Here is a 13,847-nt window from a genome sequence, read left to right as displayed (position 1 = left end):
ATGACGCCTTCGGTTGGCCCTGTAGAAGCCGCACGGTTGGAGCGTCTTACCCCTCTCCTCGTCTCCCCCACTCCCCCTCTTCCCGCAGGGTTTGGAGGCGTCCTTACCTCCTCTCCCCCGGTCTCCCCCACACTCCCCCTCTTCCCCGCAGGGTTTGGAGCGTAACTTATACCCCCTGCTCCCGTCCCCCCACTCCCCCGCTTCCCACAGGGTTGGGAGCGTCTTACCCCTCTCCCGCCGTCACCCCCCACCTCCCCCTCTTCCCGCAGGGTTTGGAGAGTCCTTACCCCTCTCCCCGCTCGTCCTCCCCCACTCCCCCCTCTTCCCGCAGGGTGTGGAGTGTCTTACCCCCTCTCCCGCCGTACTCCCCACCTCCCCCTCTTCCCGCAGGGTTTGGAGAGTCTTAACCATCCCCTCTCCCCGTCTCCCCCACGCTCCCCCTCATCCGCAGGGTTGGAGCGGTCTTACCCCTCTCCCCCGTCTCCCCCACTGACCCCCTCTTCACCGCAGGGTTGGAGAGTCTTACCCCTCTCCCCCCGGGTCTCCCCCACCTCCCCGTCCCCTCGTCCGCCCAGGGTTGGAGCGTCTTACCCCTCTCCCCCGGTCTCCCCCCACTCTCCCCCCTCTTCCCGCAGGTTGGAGCGTCTTACCGCCCTCTCCCCCGTATCTCCCCGACTCCCCCCTCTTCCGCGCAGGGTTGGAGGCGTCTTACCCCTCTCCCCGTCTCCCCCACTCTCCCCTCTTCCCGCAGGGTTGGAAGCGTGCTCCGAGTCACTGTTTCTCTCTTTCTTGCTCTCTTGCCCCTCTCATTCTCTCTCTCTCTCTGTGTCTCTCCCTCCCCCTCTCCCCTCTCTCTCTGTCTCTCTCCCCCCTCTCCCCTCTCTGTCTCTCTCCCCTCTCCTCCCCCTTTCTTCTGTCTCTCTCCCCCCTCTCTCTCTGTCTCTCTCCCCCTCTCTCTGTCTCTCCCCTCTCCCCCTCTCTCTTTCTCTCTCTCACCCCTTGCTCTCTCTCTCTCCCTCCCTCCCTCCCCTCTCGTTCTCGTTCTCTCTCTCTCCCTCTCGTTCTCTCTCTGTCTCTGTCCTCGCTCTTTACCCCCCTCATTCTCTCTCTCCCTCCCCCCTCTCTCTCTCCCCCCTCTCTCTCTCCCCCTCTCTCTCTCTCACCCTCTCCTCTCTCCCCCCCCCTCTCTCTCTCCCCTCTCTCTCTCTGTCTCACTCTCTCACACACTTTCTCTCTCCCCTCCCCTCACTCTCTCTGTCTCTCTTGCCCCCTTGTTCTCTCACTTTCCCTCCCTCTCGTTCTCTCTCCCTCTCTCCCCCTCTCGTTCTCTCTGTCTCGCTCTCTACCCCTCTCATTCTCTCATCTATCTCTCTTCCTCCCTCTCTCTGCCCCTCTCTCCTCTCCCCCCTCTCCTCTCTCCCCCTCTCCTCTCTCTCCCCCTCTCCTCTCTCTCTCTCTCTCTCTCCCCTCTCCTCTCTCTCTCTCCCCCCCTCTCTCTCTCACCCCCCACTCTCTCTCTCTCTCCCCCTCTCTCTGCCCCCCTCTCTCTTCCCCTCTCCTCTCTCTCTCTCTCCCCCCTCTCTCTCTCCTCTCCTCTCTCTTGCCCCCCCTCTCTTTCTCTCCCCCTCCTCATCTCTCTCTCCCCCCCTCTCTCTCCTCTCTCACTCCCCCCCCTCTCTCTCTCTCCTCTCCTCCTCTCTCTCCCTCCTCTCTCTCTCTCTCCCCCCTCCTCTCTCTCTCTCCCCCCTCTCTCTCTCCCACCCTCTCTCTCCTCTCTCCCCCCCTCTCTCTCTCTCCCCCCTCCTCTCTCTCTCCCCCCCCTCTCTCTCTCCCCCCCTCTCTCTCCCCTCTCTCTCTCTCCCTTCTCTCTCTCCTCCTCTCCCCCCCCTCTCTCCCCTCCCTCTCTCTCTCTCTCGCCCCCCTCTCTCTCTCCCCCCCCCTCTCTCTCTCTCCCCCCTCTCTCCCCTCTCTCTCTCTCCCCCCATCTCTCCTCTCCCCCCTCCTCTCTCTCCCCCCCCCTCTCTCTCTCCCCCCCTCTCTCTCCCCTCTCTCTCTCTCCTTCTCTCTCTCTCTCTCCCCCCTCTCTCTCCCTCTCTCTCTCCCTCTCCCTCTCTCTCTCTCTCTGATGGTCTGTGATTCCACCCGAGCTCCATCTGCAAGATTCCACTGTGAGTGGGCTGTATCCTGGAGTGGGAAACCCAGAGTGGGAGAGGGTCCTGGAGCGGGAATCCGGAGTGGGAAAAGATCTCCAGAGCAGGGAATCTGAAGCGGAAGAGAATTCCGGAGTGGGAAAGGAAGCTGGAGTGGGGAATCTGGAGTTGGAGAGGATACCGGACTGGGAGAGGATACAGGAGCAGGAAATCCGGAGCGGGGAGGCAGTCTCGGATGGTAGGATCCAGGAGTGGGAATCGAGGATCCCGGAGCGTAGATCCAGGAGTGGGAATCGAGGGTCCCCAGAGTGTAGGATCCAGGACCAGGAGTGGGAATCGAGGGTCCCGGAGCGGGGAGGCAGTCTCAGAGCATAGGATCCAGGAGTGGGAATCGAGGGTCCCGGAGCGTAGGATCCTAGGAGTGGGAATCGAGGGTCCCGGAGTGTAGGATCCAGGAGTGGGAATCGAGGGACCCGGAGCATAGGATCCAGGAGTGGGAATCGAGGGTCCCAGAGCGTAGGATCCAGGAGTGGGAATCGAGGGTCCCGGAGTGGGGAGGCAGTCTCGGAGCGTAGGATCCAGGAGTGGGAATCGAGGGTCCCGGAGCGTAGGATCCAGGAGTGGGAATCGAGGGTCCCAGAGCGTAGGATCCAGGAGTGGGAATCGAGGGTCCCGGAGTGGGGAGGCAGTCTCGGAGCGTAGGATCCAGGAGTGGGAATCGAGGGTCCCGGAGCGTAGGATCCAGGAGTGGGAATCGAGGGTCTTGGAGCGTAGGATCCAGGAGTGGGGAATCGAGGGTCCCGGAGCATAGGATCCAGGAGTGGGAATCGAGGGTCCCGGAGCGTAGGATCCAGGAGTGGGAATCGAGAGTCCCAGAGTGTAGGATCCAGGAGTGGGAATCGAGGGTCCCGGAGTGGGGAGGCAGTCTCGGAGCGTAGGATCCAGGAGTGGGAATCGAGGGGTCCCGGAGCGTAGGATCCAGGAGTGGGAATCGAGGGTCCAGAGCGTAGGATCCAGGAGTGGGAATCGAGGGTCCCGGAGTGGGGGAGGCAGTCTCGGAGCGTAGGATCCAGGAGTGGGAATCGAGTGTCCCGGAGCGTAGGATCCAGGAGTGGGGAATCGAGGGTCCCGGAGTGTAGGATCCAGGAGTGGGAATCGAGGGTCCCGGAGTGGGGAGGCAGTCTCAGAGCGTAGGATCCAGGAGTGGGAATCGAGGGTCCCGGAGTGTAGGATCCAGGAGTGGGAATCGAGGGTCCCGGAGTGGGGAGGCAGTCTCAGAGCGTAGGATCCAGGAGTGGGAATCGAGGGTCCCGGAGCGTAGGATCCAGGAGTGGGAATCGAGGGTCCCGGAGTGGGGAGGCAGTCTCAGAGCATAGGATCAGGAGTGGGAATCGAGGGTCCCGGAGCGTAGGATCCAGGAGTGGGAATCGAGGGTCCCGGAGTGGGGAGGCAGTCTCAGAGCGTAGGATCCAGGAGTGGGAATCGAGTGTCCCGGAGCGTAGGATCCAGAAGTGAGAATCGAGGGTCCCGGAGCGTAGGATCCAGGAGTGGGAATCGAGGGTCCCGGAGTGGGGAGGCAGTCTCAGAGCGTAGGATCCAGGAGTGGGAATCGAGTGTCCCGGAGCGTAGGATCCAGAAGTGAGAATCGAGGGTCCCGGAGCGTAGGATCCAGGAGTGGGAATCGAGAGTCCCAGAGTGTAGGATCCAGGAGTGGGAATCGAGGGTCCCGGAGTGGGGAGGCAGTCTCGGAGCGTAGGATCCAGGAGTGGGAATCGAGGGTCCCGGAGCGTAGGATCCAGGAGTGGGAATCGAGGGTCCCAGAGCGTAGGATCCAGGAGTGGGAATCGAGGGGTCCCGGAGTGGGGAGGCAGTCTCGGAGCGTAGGATCCAGGAGTGGGAATCGAGTGTCCCGGAGCGTAGGATCCAGGAGTGGGAATCGAGGGGTCCCGGAGTGTAGGATCCAGGAGTGGGAATCGAGGGTCACCGGAGTGGGGGAGGCAGTCTCAGAGCGTAGGATCCAGGAGTGGGAATCGAGGGTCCCGGAGTGGGGAGGCAGTCTCGGAGCGTAGGATCTAGGAGTGGGAATCGAGGGTCCCGGAGTGGGGAGGCAGTCTCGGAGCATAGGATCCAGGAGTGGGAATCGAGAGTCAGTCCCGGAGCGTAGGATCCAGGAGTGGGAATCGAGGGTCCCGGAGTGTAGGATCCAGGAGTGGGAATCGAGGGTCCCGGAGTGGGGAGGCAGTCTCAGAGCGTAGGATCCAGGAGTGGGAATCGAGGGTCCCGGAGCGTAGGATCCAGGAGTGGGAATCGAGGGTCCCGGAGTGGGGAGGCAGTCTCAGAGCATAGGATCCAGGAGTGGGAATCGAGGGTCCCGGAGCGTAGGATCCAGGAGTGGGAATCGAGGGTCCCGGAGTGGGGAGGCAGTCTCAGAGCGTAGGATCCAGGAGTGGGAATCGAGTGTCCCGGAGCGTAGGATCCAGAAGTGAGAATCGAGGGTCCCGGAGCGTAGGATCCAGGAGTGGGAATCGAGGGTCCCGGAGTGGGGAGGCAGTCTCAGAGCGTAGGATCCAGGAGTGGGAATCGAGTGTCCCGGAGCGTAGGATCCAGAAGTGAGAATCGAGGGTCCCGGAGTGTAGGATCCAGGAGTGGGAATCGAGGGTCCCGGAGTGGGGATGCAGTCTCGGAGCGTAGGATCCAGGAGTGGGAATCGATGTCCCGGAGTGTAGGATCCAGGAGTGGGAATCGAGGGTCCCGGAGCGTAGGATCCAGGAGTGGGAATCGAGGGTCCCTGAGTGGGGAGGCAGTCTCGGAGCGTAGGATCCAGGAGTGGGAATCGAGGGTCCCGGAGTGGGGAGGCAGTCTCGGAGCGTAGGATCCAGGAGTGGGAATCGAGGGTCCCGGAGAGTAGGATTCAAGAGTGAGAATCGAGGGTCCCGGAGCGTAGGATACAGGAGTGGGAATCGCGGGTCCCGGAGCGTAGGATCCAGGAGTGGGAATCGAGGGTCCCAGAGCGTAGGATCCAGGAGTGGGAATCGAGGGTCCCGGAGTGGGGAGGCAGTCTCAGAGCGTAGGATCCAGGAGTGGGAATCGAGGGTCCCGGAGCGTTGGATCCAGGATTGGGAATCGAGGGTCCCGGAGCTTAGGATCCAGGAGTGGGAATCGAGGGTCCCGGAGAGTAGGATCCAGGAGTGGGAATCGAGGGTCTTGGAGCGTAGGATCCAGGAGTGGGAATCGAGGGTCCCGGAGCGTAGGATCCAGGAGTGGGAATCGAGGGTCCCGGAGCGTATGATCCAGGAGTGGGAATTGAGGGTCTCGGAGCGTAGGATCCAGGAGTGGGAATTGAGGGTCCCGGAGCGTAGGATCCAGGAGTGGGAATCGAGTGTCCCGGATCGTAGGATCCAGGAGTGGGAATCGAGGGTCCCAGAGCGGGGAGGCAGTCTCGGAGCGTAGGATTTAGGAGTGGGAATCGAGGGTCCCGGAGCGGGGAGGCAGTCTCGGAGCGTAGCAGCCAGGAGTGGGAATCGAGGGTCCCGGAGCGGGGAGGCAATCTCGGAGCGTAGGATCTAGGAGTGGGAATCGAGGGTCCCGGAGCGTAGGATCTAGGAGTGGGAATCGAGGGTCTCGGAGCGTAGGATCCAGGAGTGGGAATCGAGGGTCCCGGATCGTAGGATCCAAGAGTGGGAATCGAGGGTCCTGGAGCGTAAGATCCAGGAGTGGGAATCGAGGGTCCCGGAGCGTAGGATCCAGGAGTGGGAATCGAGGGTCCCGGAGCATAGGATCCAGGAGTGGGAATCAAGGGTCCCGGATTGTAGGATCCAGGAGTGGGAATCGAGGGTCCCGGAGCGTAGGATCCAGGAGTGGGAATCGAGGGTCCCGGAGCGTAGGATCCAGGAGTGGGAATCGAGGGTCCCGGAGTGGGGAGGCAGTCTCGGAGCGTAGGATCTAGGAGTTCGAATCGAGGGTCCAGGAGTGGGGAGGCAGTCTCGGAGTGTAGGATCCAGGAGTGGGAATCGAGGGATCCAGAGCGTAGGATCCAGGAGTGGGAATCGAGGGTTCCGGAGCGTAGGATCCAGGAGTGGGAATCGAGAGTCCCGGAGCGTAGGATCCAGGAGTGGGAATCGAGGGTCCCGGAGTGGGGAGGCAGTCTCGGAGTGTAGGATCCAGGAGTGGGAATCGAGGGTCCCGGAGCGTAGGATCCAGGAGTGGGAATTGAGGGTCCCGGAGCGTAGTATCCAGGAGTGGGAATCGAGGGTCCCGGAGCGTAGGATCCAGGAGTGGGAATCGAGGGTCCTGGGGCGTAAGATCCAGGAGTGGGAATCGAGGGTCCCGGGGCGTAGGATCCAGGAGTGGGAATCGAGGGTCCCGGAGCGTAGGATCCAGGAGCGGGAATCGAGGGTCCCGGAGCGGGGAGGCAGTCCCGGAGCGTAGGGTCCAGGAGTGGGAATCGAGGGTCCCGGAGCGTAGGATCCAGGAGTGGGAATCGAGGGTCCCGGAGCGTAGGAGCCAGGAGTGGGAATCGAGGGTCCCGGAGTGGGAATCGGGCTCGGAACACCATTTTGGAGCGGAACGTGATACTGAGGCAGAGAGCGCGGACCTGCAGAGAGCCGCGTGGATTTTAACAGTGCAGAAGCATTCACAGCCGTCACCGCCTGGTTTCATCGAGGGAGGGAGGAGCTGGAGGGGAGGGGCGGAATGTGACCCGAGGCAAGACGGGATGAAGGAGGGTTTGTGGGACCTGAGGGTCTGACTGAGACTGAACCCACCCACCCCTCCCACGGAGGGGTGGGGCTCACAACACACTCGGTGACAAGTGTGAACTGACACACTTACTTACACACTCACCTGCACGGGCACACCCAGCACTGACTGACACGCACACTCGTGGAACGTGCCATTTCATTTATTGACCACACTTGTGGGTACACTCACTCCCCCCCCACCTCACTGACACCCCCACCACAAACAGGAAGACAACGTGCTGCCCAAGGGGAGGGCACATTGACAGAAGGCGGAAGATCCTGTCGGGAGAATACAGGGAGTGGCGGGGCGAGACGTGGGGAAGGGGGGCACCGGGAGGGTGGTGTATCACACAAACCAGGCGGGAGGGGGTTTCTCAGCAGTCTGGAGGGACAGAGGGGTCTGCTGGTCTACCTCCAGAAATCCCTCAAAGTTGCCCTGCGAGTTGACAGGGTTGTTGAGAAGGTGTTCGATGAGTTGGCCTCAGGAGTCGGGAGGTCGAGTTCAAGAGCCGCCAGGTTGCAGCTGTATAAAACTCTGGGTAGACCACACCGTGTTCAGTTCTGGTCGCCTCATTGGAGGAAGGATGTGGAAGCTTTACAGAGGGTGCAGAGGAGATTCACCAGGATGCTGCCTGGATTAGAGAGGGTGCAGAGGAGATTGACCAGGATGCTGCCTGGGTTAGAGAGGGTGCAGAGGAGATTCACCAGGATGCTGCCTGGATTAGAGAGGGTGCAGAGGAGATTCACCAGGATGCTGCCGGGATTAGAGAGGGTGCAGAGGAGATTCACCAGGATGCTGCCTGGATTAGAGAGGGTGCAGAGGAGATTCACCAGGATGCTGCCTGGATTAGAGAGGGTGCAGAGGAGATTCACCAGGATGCTGCCTGGATTAGAGAGGGTGCAGAGGAGATTCACCAGGATGCTGCCTGGATTAGAGAGGGTGCAGAGGAGATTCACCAGACTGGTGGGTGTGTGGAATGCCATGCCAGGGGTGGTGGTGAAGGGAGATACATTAGGGACATTTAAGAAACCCTGAGACAGGCAGGTGGAAGGTTTTCTCAGAGCGAAGCGTTAGGTCAGCAAACGTTGTGGGGCGAGAGGAACAATGTTCTGCGAACGATGCGAAGGCTAAGGGTGGGGGGGGGGCTAATATTTCTTTGCGTTGCTCTCACTGATCTTGCCGAACCAGACGACCAGGGTGACTATGATGGGAATGACCGCGATGGGGGCCAGGATCAGACCCACCACGGTAATGTACGGAGGGTCAGACAGGAGCGGCTCAAACTCCCTCAGGCAGGAATGGAAGAAAACATAATGGACCTCCACGAACAGCGCCTGGCCAACTTCATTCGGCCAGAAAAGGCCGATATGTTCCAACAAAAACTCGGTGCAGTTGGTCAGGTCACTGTAGGGTCTGTGGGGAAAGAGAAGAGGTGAATGGAACACTAGATTAAACAGACACTCTACAGATACACACTGACCCTCAGCATGAATAAACAGTGACTCTGTACAGTTACACAGAGAGTGACCCTCACCCTGAATACACAGTGACTCCATACAGTTACACAGTGAATGACCCTCACCCTGAATAAACAGAGACTCTGTACAGTTACACAGTGAATGACCCTCACCCTGAATAAACAGAGACTCTGTACAGTTACACAGTGAGTGACCCTCACCCTGAATAAACAGTGACTCTGTACAGTTACACAGTGAATGACCCTCACTCTGAATAAACTGAGACTAAATACAGTTACACAGTGAGTGAACCTCACCCTGATTACACAGCGACTCTGTACAGTTACACAGTGAGTGACCCTCACCCTGAATAAACAGAGACGCTGTACAGTTACACAGTGAGTGATCCTCACCCTGAATAAACAGTGACTCTGTACAGTTACAAAGTGAATGAACCTCACTCTGAATAAACTGAGACTAAATACAGTTACACAGTGAGTGAACCTCACCCTGATTACACAGCGACTCTGTACAGTTACACAGTGAGTGACCCTCACCCTGAATACACAGTGACTCTGTACAGTTACACAGTGAGTGACCCTCACTCTGAATAAACAGTGACTCTGTACAGTTACACAGTGAGTGACCATCACCCTGAATAAACAGTGACTCTGTACAGTTACACAGTGAGTGACCCTCACTCTGAATAAACAGTGACTCTGTACAGTTACACAGTGAGTGACCCCCACTTTGAATAAACAGTGACTCTGTACAGTTACACAGTGAGTGACCCTCACCCTGAATAAACAGTGACTCTGTACAGTTACACAGTGAGTGACCCTCACCCTGAATAAACAGAGACTCTGTACAGTTACACAGTGAGTGACCGTCACCCTGAATAAACAGTGACTCTGTACAGTTACACAGTGAGTGACCTTCACTCTGAATAAACAGTGACTCTGTACAGTTACACAGTGAGTGACCCTCACCCTGAATAAACAGTGACTCTGTACAGTTACACAGTGAGTGACCCACACCCTGGATACACAGTGACTCTGTACAGTTACACAGTGAGTGACCCTCACCCTGAATAAACAGAGACTCTGTACAGTTACACAGTGAGTGACCGTCACCCTGAATAAACAGTGACTCTGTACAGTTACACAGTGAGTGACCCTCACCCTGAATAAACAGTGACTCTGTACAGTTACAGTGAGTGACCCTCAGCCTGAATAAACAATGACTCTGTACAGTTACACAGTGAGTGACCCTCACTCTGAAAAAACAGTGACTCTGTTCAGTTACACAGTGAGTGACCCTCACTCTGAATACACAGTGACTCTGTACAGTTACACACTGAGTGACCATCACTCTGAATAAACTGAGACTAAATACAGTTACACAGTGAGTGACCCTCACTCTGAATAAACTGAGACTAAATACAGTTACACAGTGAGTGAACCTCACCCTGATTACACAGTGACTCTGTACAGCTACACAGTGAGTGAACCTCATCCTGAATACACAGTGACTCTGTACAGTTATACAGTGAGTGACCATCACCCTGAATAAACAGTGACTCTGTACAGTTACACAGTGAGTGACCGTCACCCTGAATAAACTGAGACTAAATACAGTTACACAGTGAGTGACCATCACTCTGAATAAACTGAGACTAAATACAGTTACACAGTGAGTGAACCTCACCCTGATTACACAGTGACTCTGTACAGCTACACAGTGAGTGACCCTCATCCTGAATACACAGTGACTATGTACAGTTATACAGTGAGTGACCCTCATTCTGAATAAACAGTTACCCTGTACAGTTACACAGTGAGTGACCCTCACCCTGAATAAACAGTGACTCTGTACAGTTACTCAGTGATTGACCCTCACCCTGAATACACAGTGACCCTGTACAGTTACACAGTGAGTGACCCTCACCCTGAATAAACAGAGACTCTGTACAGTTACACAGTGATTGACCCTCACCCTGAATAAACAGAGACTCTGTACAGTTACACAGTGAGTGACCCTCACCCTGAATAAACAGAGACTCTGTACAGTTACACAGTGATTGACCCACACCCTGAATAAACAGAGACTCTGTACAGTTACACAGTGAGTGACCGTCACCCTGAATAAACAGTGACTCTGTACAGTTACACAGTGAGTGACCCTCACTCTGAATAAACAGTGACTCTGTACAGTTACACAGTGAGTGACCCTCAGCCTGAATAAACAGTGGCTCTGAACATTTACACAGTGAGTGACCTTCACCCTGAATACACAGTGACTCTGTACAGTTACACAGTGAGTGACCCTCACCCTGAATACACAGTGACTATGTACAGTTACACAATGAGTGACCCTCACCCTGAATAAACAGTGACTCTGTACAGTTACACAGTGAGTGACCCCCACTTTGAATAAACAGTGACTCTGTACAGTTACACAGTGAGTGACCCTCACCCTGAATAAACAGTGACTCTGTACAGTTACACAGTGAGTGACCCTCACCCTGAATAAACAGAGACTCTGTACAGTTACACAGTGAGTGACCGTCACCCTGAATAAACAGTGACTCTGTACAGTTACACAGTGAGTGACCTTCACTCTGAATAAACAGTGACTCTGTACAGTTACACAGTGAGTGACCATCACCCTGAATAAACAGTGACTCTGTACAGTTACACAGTGAGTGACCCTCACTCTGAATAAACAGTGACTCTGTACAGTTACACAGTGAGTGACCCCCACTTTGAATAAACAGTGACTCTGTACAGATACACAGTGAGTGACCCTCACCCTGAATAAACAGTGACTCTGTACAGTTACACAGTGAGTGACCCTCACTCTGAATAAACAGTGACTCTGTACAGTTACACAGAGAGTGACCCTCACCCTGAATAAACAGTGACTCTGTACAGTTACACAGTGAGTGACCCTCAGCCTGAATAATCAATGACTCTGTACAGTTACACAGTGAGTGACCCTCACTCTGAAAAAACAGTGACTCTGTTCAGTTACACAGTGAGTGACCCTCACTCTGAATACACAGTGACTCTGTACAGTTACACACTGAGTGACCCTCACTCTGAATAAACTGAGACTAAATACAGTTACACAGTGAGTGAACCTCACCCTGATTACACAGTGACTCTGTACAGCTACACAGTGAGTGAACCTCATCCTGAATACACAGTGACTCTGTACAGTTATACAGTGAGTGACCCTCACCCTGAATAAACAGTGACTCTGTACAGTTACACAGTGAGTGACCGTCACCCTGAATAAACTGAGACTAAATACAGTTACACAGTGAGTGACCATCACTCTGAATAAACTGAGACTAAATACAGTTACACAGTGAGTGAACCTCACCCTGATTACACAGTGACTCTGTACAGCTACACAGTGAGTGACCCTCATCCTGAATACACAGTGACTATGTACAGTTATACAGTGAGTGACCCTCACCCTGAATAAACAGAGACTCTGTACAGTTACACAGTGAGTGACCGTCACCCTGAATAAACAGTGACTCTGTACAGTTACACAGTGAGTGACCCTCACTCTGAATAAACAGTGACCCTGTACAGTTACACAGTGAGTGACCCTCACCCTGAATAAACAGTGCCTCTGTACAGTTACACAGTGATTGACCCTCACCCTGAATACACAGTGACCCTGCACAGTTACACAGTGAGTGACCCTCACGCTGAATAAACAGAGACTCTGTACAGTTACACAGTGATTGACCCTCACCCTGAATAAACAGAGACTCTGTACAGTTACACAGTGAGTGACCCTCACCCTGAATAAACAGAGACTCTGTACAGTTACACAGTGATTGACCCTCACCCTGAATAAACAGAGACTCTGTACAGTTACACAGTGAGTGACCGTCACCCTGAATAAACAGTGACTCTGTACAGTTACACAGTGAGTGACCCTCACTCTGAATAAACAGTGACTCTGTACAGTTACACAGTGAGTGACCCTCAGCCTGAATAAACAGTGGCTCTGTACAGGTACACAGTGAGTGACCCTCACTATGAATAAACAGTGACTCTGTACAGTTACACAGTGAGTGACCCTCACTCTGAATAAACAGTGACTCTGACAGTTACACAGTGAGTGACCCTCACCCTGAATACACAGTGACTCTGTACAGTTACACAGTGAGTGACCTTCACCCTGAATACACAGTGACTCTGTACAGTTACACAGTGAGTGACCCTCACCCTGAATACACAGTGACTATGTACAGTTACACAATGAGTGACCCTCACCCTGAATAAACAGTGACTCTGTACAGTTACACAGTGAGTGACCCCCACTTTGAATAAACAGTGACTCTGTACAGTTACACAGTGAGTGACCCTCACCCTGAATAAACAGTGACTCTGTACAGTTACACAGTGAGTGACCCTCACCCTGAATAAACAGAGACTCTGTACAGTTACACAGTGAGTGACCGTCACCCTGAATAAACAGTGACTCTGTACAGTTACACAGTGAGTGACCTTCACTCTGAATAAACAGTGACTCTGTACAGTTACACAGTGAGTGACCATCACCCTGAATAAACAGTGACTCTGTACAGTTACACAGTGAGTGACCCTCACTCTGAATAAACAGTGACTCTGTACAGTTACACAGTGAGTGACCCCCACTTTGAATAAACAGTGACTCTGTACAGTTACACAGTGAGTGACCCTCACCCTGAATAAACAGTGACTCTGTACAGTTACACAGTGAGTGACCCTCACTCTGAATAAACAGTGACTCTGTACAGTTACACAGAGAGTGACCCTCACCCTGAATAAACAGTGACTCTGTACAGTTACACAGTGAGTGACCCTCAGCCTGAATAATCAATGACTCTGTACAGTTACACAGTGAGTGACCCTCACTCTGAAAAAACAGTGACTCTGTTCAGTTACACAGTGAGTGACCCTCACTCTGAATACACAGTGACTCTGTACAGTTACACACTGACCCTCACTCTGAATAAACTGAGACTAAATACAGTTACACAGTGAGTGAACCTCACCCTGATTACACAGTGACTCTGTACAGCTACACAGTGAGTGAACCTCATCCTGAATACACAGTGACTCTGTACAGTTATACAGTGAGTGACCCTCACCCTGAATAAACAGTGACTCTGTACAGTTACACAGTGAGTGACCGTCACCCTGAATAAACTGAGACTAAATACAGTTACACAGTGAGTGACCATCACTCTGAATAAACTGAGACTAAATACAGTTACACAGTGAGTGAACCTCACCCTGATTACACAGTGACTCTGTACAGCTACACAGTGAGTGACCCTCATCCTGAATACACAGTGACTATGTACAGTTATACAGTGAGTGACCCTCACCCTGAATAAACAGAGACTCTGTACAGTTACACAGTGAGTGACCGTCACCCTGAATAAACAGTGACTCTGTACAGTTACACAGTGAGTGACCCTCACTCTGAA

The 13,847-nt window shown here is 54.5% G+C and overlaps 1 protein-coding gene across 1 annotated transcript in view; it reads right to left on the bottom strand.

The window, feature by feature from the left end:
* Positions 1-6,997: 6,997 nt before the first annotated feature.
* Positions 6,998-13,847, bottom strand: part of LOC140741640 (receptor activity-modifying protein 2-like) — a 261,467-nt gene continuing 254,617 nt past the window's right edge. The window contains exon 4 of the mRNA XM_073071924.1: positions 6,998-8,303. Within this exon, the coding sequence (XP_072928025.1) occupies positions 8,036-8,303 (268 nt within the window). The 3' untranslated portion in view covers positions 6,998-8,035. The remainder of the gene's footprint in view (positions 8,304-13,847) is intronic.

Source organism: Hemitrygon akajei, chromosome 18, assembly GCF_048418815.1.
Source record: "Hemitrygon akajei chromosome 18, sHemAka1.3, whole genome shotgun sequence".
In the NCBI taxonomy this organism is placed as follows: Eukaryota; Metazoa; Chordata; class Chondrichthyes; order Myliobatiformes; family Dasyatidae; genus Hemitrygon; species Hemitrygon akajei.
The sequence above is the reverse complement of the archived record's forward strand: the minus strand, read 5'-3'. Positions and strand labels throughout refer to the sequence as shown.